This window comes from Cherax quadricarinatus, chromosome 35 (genome assembly GCF_038502225.1).
Source record: "Cherax quadricarinatus isolate ZL_2023a chromosome 35, ASM3850222v1, whole genome shotgun sequence".
Taxonomy (NCBI): Eukaryota; Metazoa; Arthropoda; class Malacostraca; order Decapoda; family Parastacidae; genus Cherax; species Cherax quadricarinatus.
In genome coordinates this window covers 5,381,049-5,398,571 of record NC_091326.1, presented here as the reverse complement: position 1 = coordinate 5,398,571, position 17,523 = coordinate 5,381,049, and the positions used below count along the sequence as shown (strand labels likewise).

At 40.5% G+C, this 17,523-nt stretch overlaps 1 protein-coding gene across 1 annotated transcript in view; it reads left to right on the top strand.

Moving 5' to 3' along the window:
* The window catches only part of LOC128695046 (uncharacterized), a gene marked incomplete in the record, with an annotated part of 159,169 nt that extends 142,439 nt beyond the window's left edge, over positions 1–16,730 (top strand). The window contains 3 exon segments of the mRNA XM_070091331.1: positions 4,564–4,702; positions 10,955–13,209; positions 16,658–16,730. Of these exon segments, the coding sequence (XP_069947432.1) occupies positions 4,564–4,702; positions 10,955–13,209; position 16,658 (2,395 nt within the window).
* Between the last annotated feature and the right edge of the window lie 793 nt (positions 16,731–17,523).

The following is a 17,523-nucleotide window of genomic DNA, read 5'->3' as shown; positions in this document are numbered from 1 at the left end:
GTAACTTATTTTATTGGTTTACAGTAAATTAATCTTGTAGTAAAACATATACAGCCTCTCCACACTTAGCGACGAACTCATTTTCCAACGACTCGGACTTACGATGGGCTCCCTTACCAGTATGCATACCTAAATAATGTATATTAGACCTGAATTCCTCTATTTTGTATATTACAATATACTACAGTACACTACTGTATAAACATTTAAAAATATACAAAAAATTTTATAAATGATGCAAAAGTGACATTAAAACAGTATCAGAGATGGTTGACACAAACCCACTGACATTACAGTATGCTCCTTGTTTAGCGATGAGTTTGTTTACTGACGTGGTCTTAGGAACCAAACTCTGTCGTTAAATGAGAAGAGGCTGTAATTTAATTTAATTTTTTTTTTTACCCTAGCTATTTATTTGCTGGTATTAGATCATAAGAATTTTTTTTTGCATTCTTATAATATGATTTTTTCCATTAAAATATTTAATTGCATATACACCTACCATCCGACTTACGACTACTCGACTTACGACCGTGTTTTTTATGCCAAATTTCTGGGAAATAAACAACTATTTGTGTTGTACACAGTGTTTATCCTAAACCTTACAGTATAAAATACAGTACTAACAACATAAAAATTAAAGTAAAACATGAAATACCAAAAAAAAAAAAACAATAAAGTAGTCATTACAAAAATGTTTTGTTGATATTCAGTAGTAAAGTTCAACTTACGACCATTTCGACTTACGACCGGTTTCTCGGAACCGAACTCGGTCGTAAGTCGGATAGTAGGTGTATATGCAGTCTGTGCTAAATATTTCATCCTCCTCTTAACTTGAGGTGTGGATTTTTTTTTTTCCACATGGAGCCTTTTTAAAAATCCTAACCATGTATGATCTTAAGATTGACCCTAGCTATTGACGAATGGTGTTACTGATACTTGTTGACTGAAATATGATTGTTATTATCTTTTTTTTTTTCAACAAGTCGGCCGTCTCCCACCGACGCAGGGTGACCCAAAAAAGAAAGAAAATCCCCAAAAAGAAAATACTTTCATCATCATTCAACACTTTCACCACACTCACACATTATCACTGTTTTTGCAGAGGTGTTCAGAACACAACAGTTTAGAAGCATACGCATATAAAGATACACAACATATCCCTCCAAATTGCCAATATCCCAAACCCCTCCTTTAAAGTGCAGGCATTGTACTTCCTATTTCCAGGACTCAAGTCCGATTATATGAAAATAACCGGTTTCCCTGAATCCCTTCACTAAATATTACCCTGCTCACACTCCAACAGATCCTGCTATCTGTTTTTCATTTATCCACACCAATAACAGTCTCTCAGCATTTTCTAACACTTGCGGTCGCTGTTTCGTAATCACAGTTGCACCTTTTGCAAGAACAGCTTCCTTGATTGCCGTTTTCCTGGTCACTATAGTAGAGATGGTTGATTGGGGTTTATTATACAACCTAACCAGCTCCGACACACGCACTCGACTTTCGTACTTTGCAATTATCTCTTTCTTCATTTCATAAGTCATTAGCGACTTTTTTCTTGAAGGGTTGGCACTAGAAGCTTTCTTGGGGCCCATGGTGACTTAATTTGCAGAAACAAGCACCAAACACAGTGATAATATGGATAATATGGAATGTACCGAATGTATCCTTAGATGCGCGCACACTGGCTGGCTTGTAAACACTGGCACACACGGGGCAGTTCAGGCCACACGTGGACACGTCTCATACGAATCGTATCGAATACCGGGTTTTCAATCGAATACCGAGGAAATTTTTTTGCGATATAATGTATCGAACACCGGATTTATCGAATACCGATGCCATCGAATACCGGGGGTCCACTGTACCTAAATTTGTGTACAGTTGACTCTTAAACAACACAGGTGTGAACTGTTCGGGTAAATTTATACAGTGGAACCCCGGAATTCGCGTTAACCAGATATCGGACGTTTCAGATTTAGAACACTTTTTTTTTGGGGGGGGGGTGAAATTTTGCTCTGGATTTCGTACCTTGTCCCGGGAATCGTACGTATCAGACACGTCCGCCCGCCAGGACACTGCCCCAGTGTGACTGGTTGAGTGAGCATTCATCCGAAACATTTCGCAATTTTTGTGCTTGTTTATCGATTGCGACTGCGAAATAAGCCACCATGGGCCCAAAGAAAATTCCTAGTGCCAGCCCTTTGGTAAAGAAAGTGAGAAACACGATAGAATTCAAGAAAGAGATTGTAGAAAAATATGAAAGTGGCATACATTTAGCCAAGCTTGCCAGGATGTATGGATGTATTTTGAACGGTTTAAGGCTGACCCTATCGACCCTATGCCTGTTGTGGAATGTATTGTCTTTGGGGAAGTCCATGGGGTTGGATGTGAGTTGCCAGGATGTGGAAAAGTTGGTGGAGGACCACAGGGAACAGCTAACCATTAAAGAGCTCCAAGACCTTCAACTGGAACAGCAACATACTGCAGCTGAGAAAATTGCTTCAGAGGAGGAGGAAGAGAGAGGGTAGAAGGTGCCTTCTTCAATGATTAAGGACATGTGTGCGAAGTGGAATGAAGTGCAAACTTTTGTTGAGAAATATCACCCTGACCAAGCTGATACAAGCTGTATCTGCAACATGTCCCATTTTAGGCAAATCTTCGAGACTCCAGAAACGGAGCTCTCTGGACAGATTTTTAGTGAGACAGGGGTCCAGTGCCAGTAAAAGACAAAGAAGGGAAATAACCCCAGAGAGGGTTTTGATGCCTGAACTCCTTATGGAGGAGGATTCCCCTTCCAAACAGTAACCTCAGCTTTCTCTCTCTTCCTCGCCTTCTTCAATATGCAAACGAGTCTTCAATAAAGGTATGTGATGTTCATTTATCATTAAAATTAGTCCTTTATATTTATTTCTCATTGTTTTCTGTATGTAAAACTATAATTTTTATTTTCCAACAAACTGGCCGTATCCCACCAAGGCAGGGTGGCCCAAAAAGAAAAACTAAAGAAAACTATAGTTATTCTTTAAAAAATGAATTTTTCATGAATATTTTTGGGTGTCTGGAACGGATTAATTAAATTTACATTTCTTATGGGAAATATTACTTTGGTTTTCATACGTTTTGGATTTAGAATGACCTTCTGGAATGGATTAAGTACGAAATCCCAGGTACCACTGTACTCAGATTTTTCTCAGTAAATACGTTAGAATTTTTTTTGGAGGTTTGCAACTGAAAAAATTAAGAAAAAAGTTTGGTATGTCATTAATCCATAAACTATAGGTAGATACTAGTCTATTTTATCCTTTACTACCATAAAATATACACAAATCTATTAGGATAAGTTTATCAAAACTTGCCTATGCAAAGAATTACAGATTATACATGTTCCATTCATAGTTGAGAGAAATGTAAACAAACGTAAAGATGCAATAATGTAATAGTATTATAATAATAATTTATTATTATTATTATTATAATGATAACTAAGTGCTAAACCCACATGGGTCAATATAATAATAACATACTATGTAATAGTGAATTTACTGATAGGTGAACATGGACAGCAGGTGCGTTAAGGAAAACATGCAGGCATGTGTGAGCATGTTAGATAAGAATGAATGGAGACGAATGGTTTTTGAGAGTTGGCAAGCTATTGGAGTGGGAGCAGGGTAATATTTAGCAAAGGGATTCTGGGAAACTCGTTACCTGGACTTGAGTCCTGGAAGTGGGAACTGCAATACCTGAACTTTAAAGGAGGAGTTTGGAATATTTTCTGAACTCTAGTATTTGGCTGCCTCTACAAATACAGTGATTATGTGTGAATGACGATGAAAGTGTTGGTAGGTGACAGCCGACATATTAAAATAAATAATAATATAATTAATAATAATAATAATATAGATCATACACATTCCATTGGCAGTTGAGAGCAGTGTAAACATATGTAAAGATGCAATACTAAATCATAAATAAATGTAAATTTCTTTTTCACATTATCTTTTCATATTTGATATCTAGTGTTAGTAATACATATATCTACAGTGTTTTGTATCATATAAGACAATGTTGATGTAGGTACTGACAAACAGACAATTCATCTCGTAAACAGACGAGGTAGACTTCAGTATCGATAAATACAGTACAGCATGGTAAATGTATTTTATCTTCCTTATGATTTTCTTAACATTTTCTTTTCTCTTGCTTACTTTATTGTAAGAATACAGTAGGTAATACATATAATGTACAGAATAGTGTGTTTAATCAACTGTTTGTTATTGTTAAGACTTTTGGTCAACAGTATGCCATTAATAATTAAGTTTTGAGGAGTCAAAAGTTTTACGCAGATTTTCTACTGCGCAGGGGGTTAGCGCCCCTAACCCCCCACATTGTTGAAGGGTTAATTTTATGTAAATTTTTAATCTGTGCATGGTTTATCTAGACTTGTCCTAGTATATCCTCTGGCTTTCTTTGTATATATGTTTAGACATTTTTTACTGTTTTATTTTTTCTAGATGTTTATAACAAATATTTAAATCATCATATATCTAAATCTAGGAATGATAGACGACCACAGCAGAGCCCTCTGAGGAGCAAGGAAGCACCTAGAGAACAAAATAAGCTTACCACTGAGGCAAAATTGAAGGCATTTAAAGACTCTGAAACAAGACTAAGGGCCCAACACACAAACAAGCAGGTAGGAAGTTATGATGTATGTATATATACAAGTACCATCAGACTTATGAACGAGCTTGGTTCCGACCAACTGGTCGTAATTCAAAATCAACGTAAGCCGAACCTTTGAAAATTGCCAACATACTGGGTAGGACATGTCAAACCTTTGCTATATAAACTACATACATAGTACCGTAATGTAATATACAATCATTATTTCATTGTTTTTACCATAATGTACTATTGATACATTTTAATTTTTTTTTTTTTCAACAAGTCGGCCATCTCCTACCAAGGCAGGGTGACCCAAAACTAAGAAAATCCCAAAAAAGAAAATACTTTAATCATCATTCAACACTTTCACCTCACTCACACATAATCACTGTTTTTGCAGAGGTGCCCAGAATACAACAGTTGAGGAGAATATACAGTGGACCCCTGCATACCGTACGCATCGCATAACGTTCAATCCGCATACCGCTCGCTTTTTTCGCAAAAATTTTGCCTCGCATACCGCTCAAAAACCCGCTCACCGCTCTTCGTCCGAGATGCGTCCAATGTGCGCCCTTAGCCAGCCTCACATGTGCCGCCGGTGGCATTGTTTACCAGCCAGCCTCCGCGGTAACATCCAAGCATATAATCGGAACATTTCGTATTATTACAGTGTTTTTGGTGATTTTATCTGCAAAATAAGTGACCATGGGCCCCAAGAAAGCTTCCAGTGCCAACCCTACAGCAATAAGGGTGAGAATTACTATAGAGATGAAGAAAAAGATCATTGATAAGTATGAAAGTGGTGTGCGTGTCTCCGAGCTGGCCAGGTTGTATAATAAACCGCAATCAACCATCGCTACTATTGGTGGTACAGCTGCTGCTGCTGCTGTACCACCGTCAGCTGCTGCTGCTGCACTGTCAGCTGCTGCTGCTGCTGTACCACCATCAGCTGCTGCTGCTGCTGTAGCATCGTCTGCTGTAGCACTGTCAGCTGCTGCTGTACCACCGTCAGCTGCTGCTGTAGCATCGTCTGCTGCTGCACTGTCAGCTGCTGCTGCTGCTGTACCACCGTCAGCTGCTGCTGTAGTACCGTCTGCTGCTGCTGTAGCATCGTCTGCTGCTGCTGTACCACCGTCAGCTGCTGCTGTAGTACCGTCTGCTGCTGCTGTAGCACTGTCAGCTGCTGCTGTAGTACTGTCAGCTGCTGCTGCTGCTGCTGTAGCACCGTTGTTGGTGTGGCTTATTGAGAATACCAAGAAACAATTAACCCCAGAGGATTTGCCACCCAGGATAACCCAAAAAAGTCAGTGTCATCGAAGACTGTCTAACTTATTTCCATTGGGGTCCTTAATCTTGTCTCCCAGGATGCAACCCACACCAGTCGACTAACACCCAGGTGAACAGGGGAAAATGCCTGGAACTAGTGCTCATATTGGTGAATTTAAAGCCAGCAAAGGTTGGTTTGAGAGATTTAAGAATCGTAGTGGCATACACAGTGTGATAAGGCCTGTTCTGGAAGAAAATGCCAAACAGGACCTACAGTACTCAGGAGGAAAAGGCACTCCCAGGACACAGTGTCTCATCAGTCATTGCTGCATCTTCAATAAAGGTAAGTGTCATTTATTCTTCATTTAGTAGAGTAGTACATGCACAATATATATTGTGCATGTACTACTCTACTATTGTGCATGTACTACTCTACTATTGTGCATGTATCCTTCTCTTTGTGTGTAGGAAAATGTATATTTCATGTGGTAAAATTTTTTTTTTTCATACTTTTGGGTGTCTTGCACGGATTAATTTGATTTCCATTATTTCTTATGGGGAAAATTCATTCGCATACCGATCATTTCGCATAACAATCAGCCCTCTTGCACGGATTAAAGTCGCTATGCGGGGGTCCACTGTACGTATAAAGATACACAACATATCCCTCCAAACTGTCAATATCCCGAACCCCTCCTTTAGATTGCAGGCATTGCACTTCCCATTTCCCGAACTCAAGTCTGGCTATATAAAAATCCCTTCACTAAATATTGCCCTGCTCACACTCCAACAGCTTGTCAGATCCCAAATACCATTCGTCTCCATTCACTCCTATCGAACACACACATGCTTGCTGGAAGTCCAAGCCCCTCGCCCACAAAACCTCTCTTAGCCCTTCCAACCTTCTCGAGGACGACCCCCTGCCTTCCTTCCCCTACAGATTTATACACCCTCCATGTCATTCTACTTTGATCCATTCTCTCTAAATGACCAAACCACCTCAACAACCCCTCTTCAGCCCTCTGACTAATACTTTTATTAACTCCACGCCTTCTCCTAATTTCCACACTCCAAATTTTCCGCATAATATTTACACCACACATTGCCCTTACACAGGACATCTCCACTGCCTCCAACCTCCTCCTCACTGCAGCATTTACAACCCAAGCTTCACACCCATATAAGAGAGTTGGTACTAATATACTTTCATACATTCCTGTCTTGGCCTCCATAGATAACGTTTGTCTCCACATATACCTCAACGCACCACTCGCCTTTTTTTCCTCATCAGTTGTATGATTAACCTCATCCTTCATAAGTCCATCTGCTGACACGTCAATTCCCAAATATCTGAAAACATTCACTTCTTCCATATTCCTCCTCCCCAATTTGATATCCAATTTTTCTTTATCTAAATCACTTGATAACCTCATCACTTTACTCTTTTCTATGCTCACTTTCAACTTTCTACCTTTGCACACACTCCCAAACTCATCCACTAACCTTTGCAGTTTTTCTTTAGAATCTTCCATAAGCACAGTATCATCAGCAAAAAGTAACTGTCAATTCCCATTTTGTATTTGATTCCCCATAATTTAATCCCACCCCTCTCCCAAACACCCTAGCATTTACTTCTTTTACAGCCCCATCTATAAATATATTAAACAGCCATGGTGACATTACATATCCCTGTCTAAGACCTACTTTTACTGGGAAGTAGTCTCCCTCTCTTCCACACACCCTCACTATCCTCATAAAAACTCTTTACAGCATTTAGTAACTTACCACCTATTCCATATACTTGCAACATCTGTCACATTGCTCCCCTATCCACTCTATCATATGCCTTTTCTAAATCCATAAATGCAATAAAAACTTCCCTACCTTTATCTAAATACTGTTCACATATATGCTTCAATGTAAACACTTGATCTACACATCCCCTACCCATTCTAAAACCTCCTTGCTCATCTGCAGTTCTACATTCTGTCCTACCTCTAATTCTTTCAATAATAACCCTACTGTACACTTTTCCTGGTATACTCGGTAAACTTATTCCTCTATAAGTTTTACAATCTCTTTCGTCCCCCTTCCCTTTATATAAAGGAACTATACATGGTCTCTGCCACTCCCTAGGTACCTTCCCCTCTTTTATACATTTATTAAACAAAAATACCAACCACTCCAACAATATGTCCCCCCTGCTTTTAACATTTCTGTCATGATCTCGTCAGTTCCAGCTGCTTTACCCCTTATCATTCTACGTAATGCCTCACGCACCTCCCCCATACTCACATCCTGTTCTTCACTCCTAAAAGATGGTAACCTCCCTGGCCAGTGCATGAAATTACCGCCTCCCTTTCTTCATTGGCATTTAAAAGTTCCTCAAAATATTCTCGCCATCTACCCAATACCTCCATCTTCGCATCTACTAACTCCCCCTACTCTTTTTAACTGACAAATCCATTCGTTCCCTAGGCTTTCTTAACTTGTTTAACTCCAAAAATTTTTCTTATTTTCATTAAAATTTCTTGACAGTGCCTCTCCCACTCTATCATCTGCTCTCTTTTTGCATTCTCTCACTACTCTCTTCACCTTTCTTTTACTCTCCATATACTCTACTCTTCTTATAACACTTCTGCTTTGTAAAAACCTCTCATAAGCTAACTTTCTCTTTTATCACATTCTTTACTTCTTCATTCCACCAATCACTCCTCTTTACTCCTGCACTCACCCTCCTGTAACCACAAACTTCTGCCCAACATTCTAATACTGCATTTTTAAAACTATTCCAACCCTCTTCAACTGCCCCCCCCCCCCCCAACTACTCATACTTGCACCAGACCACCCTTCTGCCAATAGTTGCTTATATCTCACCATAACTTCCTCCACCCGTAGTTTATACACTTTCACCTCCCTCTTACTTGTTGTTGCCATTTTCCTCTTTTCCCATCTACCTCTTACTCTCACTGTAGCTACAACTAAATAATGAGCCAATATATTAGTAGTTTCCCCTCTATAAACGTGTACATCCTGGAGCCTACCCATGAACCTTTTATCCACCAATACATAATCTAACAAACTACTTTCATTACGTGCTGTATCATACCTTGTATATTTATTTATCCTCTTCTTCATAAAATATGTATTACTTATTACTAAACCTCTTTCTACACATAGCTCAATTAAAGGCTCCCCATTTTCATTTGCCCCTGGCAGCCCAAATTTACGTACTACTCCCTCCACAACATTTTTTTTTGCCCACTTTAGCATTCAAATCCCCAACCACTATTACTCTCACACTTGGCTCAAAACTCCCCATGCATTTACTCAACATTTCCCAAAATCAATCTCTCTCCTCTACACTTCTCTCTTCTCCAGGTGCATATATGCATACTATAACCCACTTTTCACATCCAACCTTTATTTTACTCCACATAATCCTTGAATTAATACATTTATAGTCCCTCTTTTCCTGCCATAGCTTATCCTTCAATATTATTGCTACTTCTTTAGCTCTAACTGTATTTGAAACCCATGACCTAATCCCATTTATTCCTCTCCACTGAAACTCTCCCAACCCCTTCAGCTTTGTGTCACTTAAAGCCAGGACATCCAGCTTCTTCTCAGTCATTTATGTACTGTATATTATGTATACATGGTAGTGGACTGTATTGTAGATTTTACATCTCGTACAGTATTGTATGTTTCTGTTATCTTTAAGTATTGTCGACACAGTGGAATGGGAGAAGACCAATGGTAGTCCTACAACCTATGCCCTAAGTAAAGAGAAACGACTCTGGAACGTGTAATACATATTCGGCTGGCTAGCTGGCTTGGTGGGTGGTTGGCTGCCTGGCTGACTGAATTTGGCTCTCTCTCCATCTGTATCTGTCTCTCTGTATCTCTGTCTGTCTCTCACAGGTACACATAAGTAAAGTTATCATTTTTTTTTTTTCAAGTCGGCCGTCTTCCACCTAGGCAGGGTGACCCAAAAAGAAAGAAAAAAAGTCCCAAAACCGAAAATATTTTCATCATTCAACACTTTCACCTCACTCATACATAATCACTTTTTGCTGAGGCACCCAGATACAACAGCTTAGAAGCATATATAAAAATACAATATAAAAAGTTACCTGAAATAATATAATAAACTCCATATAGAATATAATATCAGGGCCCCAATTATATATATACCATCCTATTACACATCCCTCCAAACTGCCAATATCCCAAACCCCTCCTTTAAAGTGCAGGCATTGTACTTCCCATTTCCAGAACTCAAGTCCGGCTATATAAAAATAACCAGTTTCCCTGAATCCCTTCACTAAATATTACCCTGCTCACACTCCAACACCTTGTCAGGTCCCAAAAACCATTCATCTCCATTTACTCGTATCTAACATGCTCATGCACGCTTGCTGGATGTCCAAGCCCCTTGCCCACAAAACATCCTTTACCCCCCCCCCCCAACCTTTTCAAGGACGACCCCTACCCCGCCTTCCTTCCCCTACAGATTTATACGCTCTCCATGTCATTCTACTTTGATGCATTATCTCTAAATGACCAGACCACCTCAACAACCCCTCTTCAGCCCTCTGACTAATAAATACTCTTATTAACTCCACACCTCTTAATTTTCACACTTCGAATTCTCTGCATAACATTTGCACCACACATTGCCCTTAGACAGGACATCTCCATTGCCTCCAACCGCCTCCTCGCTGCAGCATTCTCAACCCAAGCTTCACACCCATATAAGAGTGTTGGTACCACTATACTTTCATACATTCCCTTCACTGACATGGCTAACATATTTTGTCTCCACAGATACCTCAACTCACCATTCACCTTGTTTCCTTCATCAATTCTATGGTTAACCTCATCCTTCATAAACCCATTTGCTGACATGTTAGCTCCCAAGTATCTGAAAACATTTACTTCTTCCTTACTCCCTCTCTCCAGTCTGTTGACATCAAATATAAAAGTTTAACTCTAAATTTTTTCCCATTAGGTACTGTATGACAAGCAACCTGAAGCTCATCCTGACTACAATCGTGAGTGGAAGATCTTCTGGGAACGTCGGTGTGGTGAACTGGAAGAAAAGGGGATTGATGCATTTAGTCATGATTTCAAAAGTGAATGGGCAATTTTTTGGCGTCAACGAATCAAAGAACTGATGACCAATGAATTTAAATCCAGACGATATTCCCTTTTGAGGAAGTTTAACATGGATGATCCTGATTTAGAATTAAGGAAAAATTTTGACTCTCATAAAACAGATACAAAAGTCAATTCATCATGGAGCCCTGTTAGAAAAGATACAGCTAGTCGCATTGACAGATCACCAAGCCCTTGGGAAGATGAAAGAGTTAGTAAAAGTGCTAAAAATCCTTCCCCTCCTAAGGAAGTCAACAATACTCAAGTTGACCCTCCTAACACTTACGAAGAGGAATTTTCTGTTATTGGAACTTTGAAACTTCTAAATGAATTAGAAGATCAGCTTGGTTCTTTTGGTCCTGCTATCACAATCCTTCTTGATAAAGCTATTGAAAAAACTCAGAATGGTGGTGATGCAATGGATCTCTTTAGTGATCCAGATAATTTTGTCCTAGTTCGTTATGCAAGAGAGAAATTAAGTTCACAAGTTTCTGCAAGAATTTTAGGAGTTTCAGTTTTAGTGCGCACTCAGATGGCTGTTGAAAGAGCAATGTGGCTGCAATCAGAAGCGGAAAAATTTGCAAATAAAGAAAAATACCTTGGATTGGATATTACTAGCATTGCTAGAGCAACTCTTGGTAAAGATAAAATACAAGTTGCGCAATACATTGCACAACATCTCTTAAACGTTGGTAACTCAAATGCAAGTGAAGAAGATTTGCAAAATATACTAATTGCAGTTTCTGCTACTCATGCAAAAATTTTTATAGAGCAAGCAACAAAGCAAGCTCAAGACACCCCTTCAAATGTTTCACAACCTATTTATAGTTCAGTTTCAGAGCCTGTTCATAGTTCAGCTGCAGAATCTGTCCATAACTCAGTTGAACCTGCTTGTACTTCAGTTGAACCTGTTTGTGGTTCATTTACAGAACCTGTCTGTGGTTCAGTTGCAGATAGTCCTTTAAGGGAAAAGCCACAAAAATTTAGTACACTATCAGATACATCTCGGTCAAACAAGTCTCTGTTCCCATCAGCTATGTCAAGTAATCATACATCATCTACTAGTTCTGGTCATGATAGTTCTTCCAAAAGTCTTGGCTTGTCTATGTTACAGTCAGCATATGAAGATGAAACTGCAAAAGATATGGAAAAATTATCATTAGAAGACTTAAGGTCACTTCTGGCAAATTTCCGCTCATTAAGCCCAGAGGAACAGCAGGCTCTTACCACTTACCTAAAAAAATTAGAGGCGACTGATAGCAATAAAGTAATGAAGCTGCGTGAAGAAATGCAGAAAAGTGCGAAAAGTGCTGGGAAAAAGATAATGACCCCATCAAATGCCAACAATTCTCAAAAGCAATCTAATGAACTGTCCAGAGATTCTGTTGCCAGTAAGGATATACAGCATCCTGTCACTAATCCTCCAGCAAATCGGAATGCAGAGACGATTTCAACTCGGCAAACAAAGTCCAGTATGCAAAATGAACCTATAATATATAATCCCCTTGTAAAAACAGGTTTTTCAGATAGCTATCCACCAGAAAATTTACATCGAGCAGAACCTGAGAGAGAAAAACCACCCACTTATCAAGGAAGCTCAAAATCTCCAGTTGGTCTTACTGAAGCATTTAGAGAATTTGAATCTTCACATAATCAGACTGCTGATTCACAGAACAGGATGTCATTTGTTGGTAGGCCTTGTACAGCAAGGGATGGTTCAAGTTTCACTTCAAGCTCACGTTATGCTCAGCAAAGATTTTCAGAATCTTTTGACAAAGATTTCTATGGAAGTGATTATAATAAACATTTTGGACAAGGTGGCTCTCATAGCAGTATCCCAGAAGGTCCAGAGGGTCTACCAAGGTACAACAAACCAGGTGTACAGGATTTGCCAAATTATACACCTGTTCATGATAGAGGTTATCCATCTCGAGGTAATCAGTTTCAAAATAATTTTAATGAACAAGGGGAGAAAAACTGGTATGATGGAAGGCCGCCTCCTTTTGGACCACCAGGGCAGATCCAACAAAGTGGCTATGACAATTCCCATAGGAAAAGGCCACCTTTGGGAGGACCTCATGGGCCCCATGTTCCATTTCAACAACCATGGTAATTATCAGTAATGCATTTTCCATTTGTATATTTAAAAAAAATGTTTAAAAAAATGTTATACAAACATTAGGTTGATCTAAGCTCATTGTACTGTAATACACTTTTGAGAAAGAAAATTTGTAACACGTTATTTCATAAGATGTATTAACCCTTAAACGGTCCAAACGTATATATATGTTCTTACGCGTAGCGCCGCAAAGGTATATATACGTTTTATTTTTCGTGCCTTCAAATTTGGCATGATTGGCCTGAGATGACTTGTCAGCATAGAATAGGTCCTAACACTCAGTGTGTGTGGTATTATAAAAATCTGGGTCTCCTTAGTACCTTGTGGGAGCGCCAGTTAAATTAAGCGCCAGCTTGAGCAAACAGTGTGGCAAACACTAAGGATTCACTGATGTAATGTCATATTAACACTCCTCTTTTAAGAGGAAAGTGATGTTAACCCCAAGTTTAGGGTCTGTCTGTCTCTTCCTCTGTCTGTCTGTGTGTCTGTCTATCTCTGTATCTCTCAATCTGTCTCTCTTTCTATCTTGTCTGTCTATCCCTGTCTCACAGGTACACGTAAATACAAGTATGTATAGTGTAAATTACCTAGGATAACCCAAAAAATTCAGACAAAGTGCTATACTGTATTCTGCTTGAAGATGTGAGCAAACGTGGACGCAGTCTTGTGGCTCTCTGAGACAGAGAGCTAGACCGATAGACAGGAAGCTTGACAGACAGACAAATAGACAGACAGACATGTTTGTGTACCAGTGAAAACAAAGTGAGGGGGATGTTCATCAAATATCTCTAATCTTTTCTTATCAGCTGCACCCTCCCCCACCCTCGTGTATGCTCATCAAACGTCAGCTCTTTCAGTTGTTATCTCATCATGTCACTGTCAGGGGTGGACTTTGTTTGTCATGCTTCAAGGGAACTTATTATTCTTCTTTCTTTCTTTCAACACACGGGCCGTATCCCACCGAGGCGGGGTGGCCCAAAAGGAAAAACGAAAGTTTCTCCTTTTACATTTAGTAATATACAGGAGAAGGGGTTACTAGCCCCTTGCTCCTGGCATTTTAGTCGCCTCGTACAACACACATGGCTTTCGGAGGAAGAATTCTGTTCCACTTCCCCATGGAGGAACTTATTATTACCTATTATTATTATTCTTCCCCATGGAGGAACTTCTTATTACCAATTATTATTATTATTATTCTTCCCCATGGTGGAACTTATTATTACCTATTATTATTATTCTTCCCCATGGAGGAACTTATTATTACCTATTATTATTATTCTTCCCCATGGAGGAACTTATTATTACCTATTATTATTATTCTTCCCCATGGAGGAACTTATTATTACCTATTATTATTATTCTTCCCCATGGAGGAACTTATTATTACCTATTATTATTATTCTTCCCCATGGTGGAACTTATTATTACCTATTATTATTATTCTTCCCCATGGTGGAACTTATTATTACCTATTATTATTATTCTTCCCCATGGAGGAACTTATTATTACCTATTATTATTATGTATTATTATTCTCCTCCCCCCTCCTCCTCTTCCTCCCTCCTTTTCCTCCTCCTTCTTCCTCCCTCCTCCTTCCTCCCTCCTTTCCCTCCTTCTCCCTCCTTTCCCTCCTCCTCTTCCTCCCTCCTCCTCCTCCCTCCTCCTCCTCCTCCCTCCTCCTCCTCCCTCCTTCTCCCTCCTTCTCCTCCCTCCTCCTCCTTCCTCCTCCCTCCTCCTCCTCCTCCCTCCTCCCTCCTCCTCCCTCTCCTCCCTCCCTCCTCCCTCCCTCCTCCCTCCTCCTCCCTCCTCCTCCCTCCCTCCTCCCTCCCTCCTCCCTCCCTCCTCCCTCCTCCACCCACCTCCTCCTCCCTCCTCCTCCCTCCTCTTCCTCCTCCCTCCTCCCTCCTCATCCTCCTCCCTCCTCTTCCTCCTCCCTCCTCTTCCTCCTCCCTCCTCTTCCTCCTCCCTCCTCTTCCTCCTCCCTCCTCCACCTCCCTCCTCCTCCTCCCTCCTTCTCCTCCCTCCTCCTTCTCCTCCCTCCTCGTCCTCCCTCCACCTCCTCCTCCCTCCTCATCCCTCCTCCTCCCTCCTCCTCCCTCCTCCTCCCTCCTCCTCCTCCCTCCTCCTCCTTCTCCCTCCTCCTCCTCCCTCCCTCCTCCTTCTCCTCCTTCTCCTCCCTCCTCCTCCTCTCCTCCCTCCTCCTCCTTCTCCTCCCTCCTCCTCCTTCTCCACCCTCCTCCTCCTTCTCCTCCCTCCTCCTCCTCCCTCCTCCTCCCACCTCCTCCCTCCTCCCTCCTCCTCCCTCCTCCTCCCTCCTCCTCCTCCCTCTTCCTCCTCCCTCTTCCTCCTCCCTCTTCCTCCTCCCTCTTCCACTCCTACCTCTTCCTCCTCCCTCTTCCACTCCTCCTCCTTCCTCCTCCTTCCTCCTCTCTCCACCTCCTCCCTCCTCCTTCTCTTCCTCCTCCTCCCTTTTCCTCCTCCCTCCTCCTTCCTCCTCCCTCTTCCTCCTCTTCCTCCCTCCTCCTCCTCCCTCCCTCCTCCTTCTCCTCCCTCCTCCTCCCTCCTCCACCTCCCTCCTCCTCCTCCTCCTCCTCCCTCCTCCTCCTTCTCCCTCCTCCTCCTTCTCCTCCCTCCTCCTCCTCCCTCCTCCTCCTCCTCCTCCCTCCTCCTCCTTCTCCTCCCTCCTCCTCCTCCTCCCTCCTCCTTCTCCCTCCTCCTCCTCCCTCCTCCTCTTCCTCCTTTCTCCTCCTTCTCCTCCCTCCTCCTTCTCCTCCCTCCTCCTTCTCCTCCTCCTTCTCCTCCCTCCTCCTTCTCCTCCCTCCTCCTTCTCCTCCCTCCTCCTTCCTCCTTCTCCTCCCTCCTCCTCCCTCCTCCTCCTCCTCATTTACTTCCATATATCCAAAACATTGCTGGGATATGTAAATACTTTGTATATATTCCAAGACAATAGTAAATGGCTAAGGCAGGTGTAAATGTCAACCTGTCAGTGTGTGACAATTTGAGTACAATTTCAGTACCAAATACTAGTGTCAGAACAAAGATTGGTTATAAAATGACAAGAACTACTACAACTTTTAATTAATCAGAACATAAAAATTACATAAGATATGAAAAATAGAAAAAAAGGTATATCGGCAACACTTCTGCAAGCGGCAGGACTCCATGTTGCTGTCACTTGAGCATCCAGTGCCAACTTCTCCGCCTCATATCTCGGTAAGTACTGACCCTAATTTTTTTTTTTTTTTTTTTCCAAAATATTCGGGGCATAGTATATATATGTTTGGACCATTTAAGGGTTAATAATATGAAATTTTGTAATTTTTGTTGATAAAATGAAAAATGTAAATAAAATATATTGTACAAGAAAAACAATTATTGTATATTATTTAAGATGATACACCTGCAGGAATATGGTTCCATTTATTTTCTTTATTTCAGAATATGAGATACCGTGCAAGGTATGTTACCTTCTTAGGATATCCTCAGATTTTTTAAATAAAAGCTATTTGAATTTTGAATATATGTTAAACCTTTTATTAAATTGAAAAAATGGTTTCCTCAAATGATACTGTGATAAGTAGTATGAGTTATGAGGTCAATGAATTAACTGCAGCCTGGCTAATTAAAGTAATATAAACATAGACAGCAGCCTTAAGCAAAGACCAATGATGGAGTAAAGTTACACTAGGTTATTTTTTTGTTAGGTGGGTTTCTTTAGGCTTGGTTAGTTTTATTATTTGCACGGCATAATACTATCTCCTAAAATCCACTCAGTATTGTACAGTCAAACTATTTCATTGCTAAAATATGTAGAGAAGCAACATTATCTATACCCTCCCCTCAAGGGAGTTTCTTACATGATGATGAGAGGCTCTTGATCTAGGGAATTTAACCTGTGCTCCAGTTCCTTGAATTGAGCCTAAATGCCTTCCACTCTCTTCCCTTCCCCTACAGGAGCTTCATAATCCCTATGGGTTTAGTGCTTCCCCATGATAACTCCTCTTATAACATTTTCTTGACTAGACTAGCATTAAATTGTTTAGCTAATATCTCCTGATGTTCAATATCCAGCTTTTCTCTTTTTTTTTTTTTTTTTTTTTTTTTTTTTTTTTTTTTTTTTTTTTTCAAAACTATCTCTAGTATGTATTTGATTTAGACTCTGTAAGAGTTTCCACTCTAAGCTCTTGCTGTTAAATTCAGAAATATCCTGAGCTAGCTGCACCTGCTGCTCTATTTCTGTCATATGCTTAGGTATATCTGCATAACCACCTTCCATATTAATTTACTGTAATAAACCATTAATT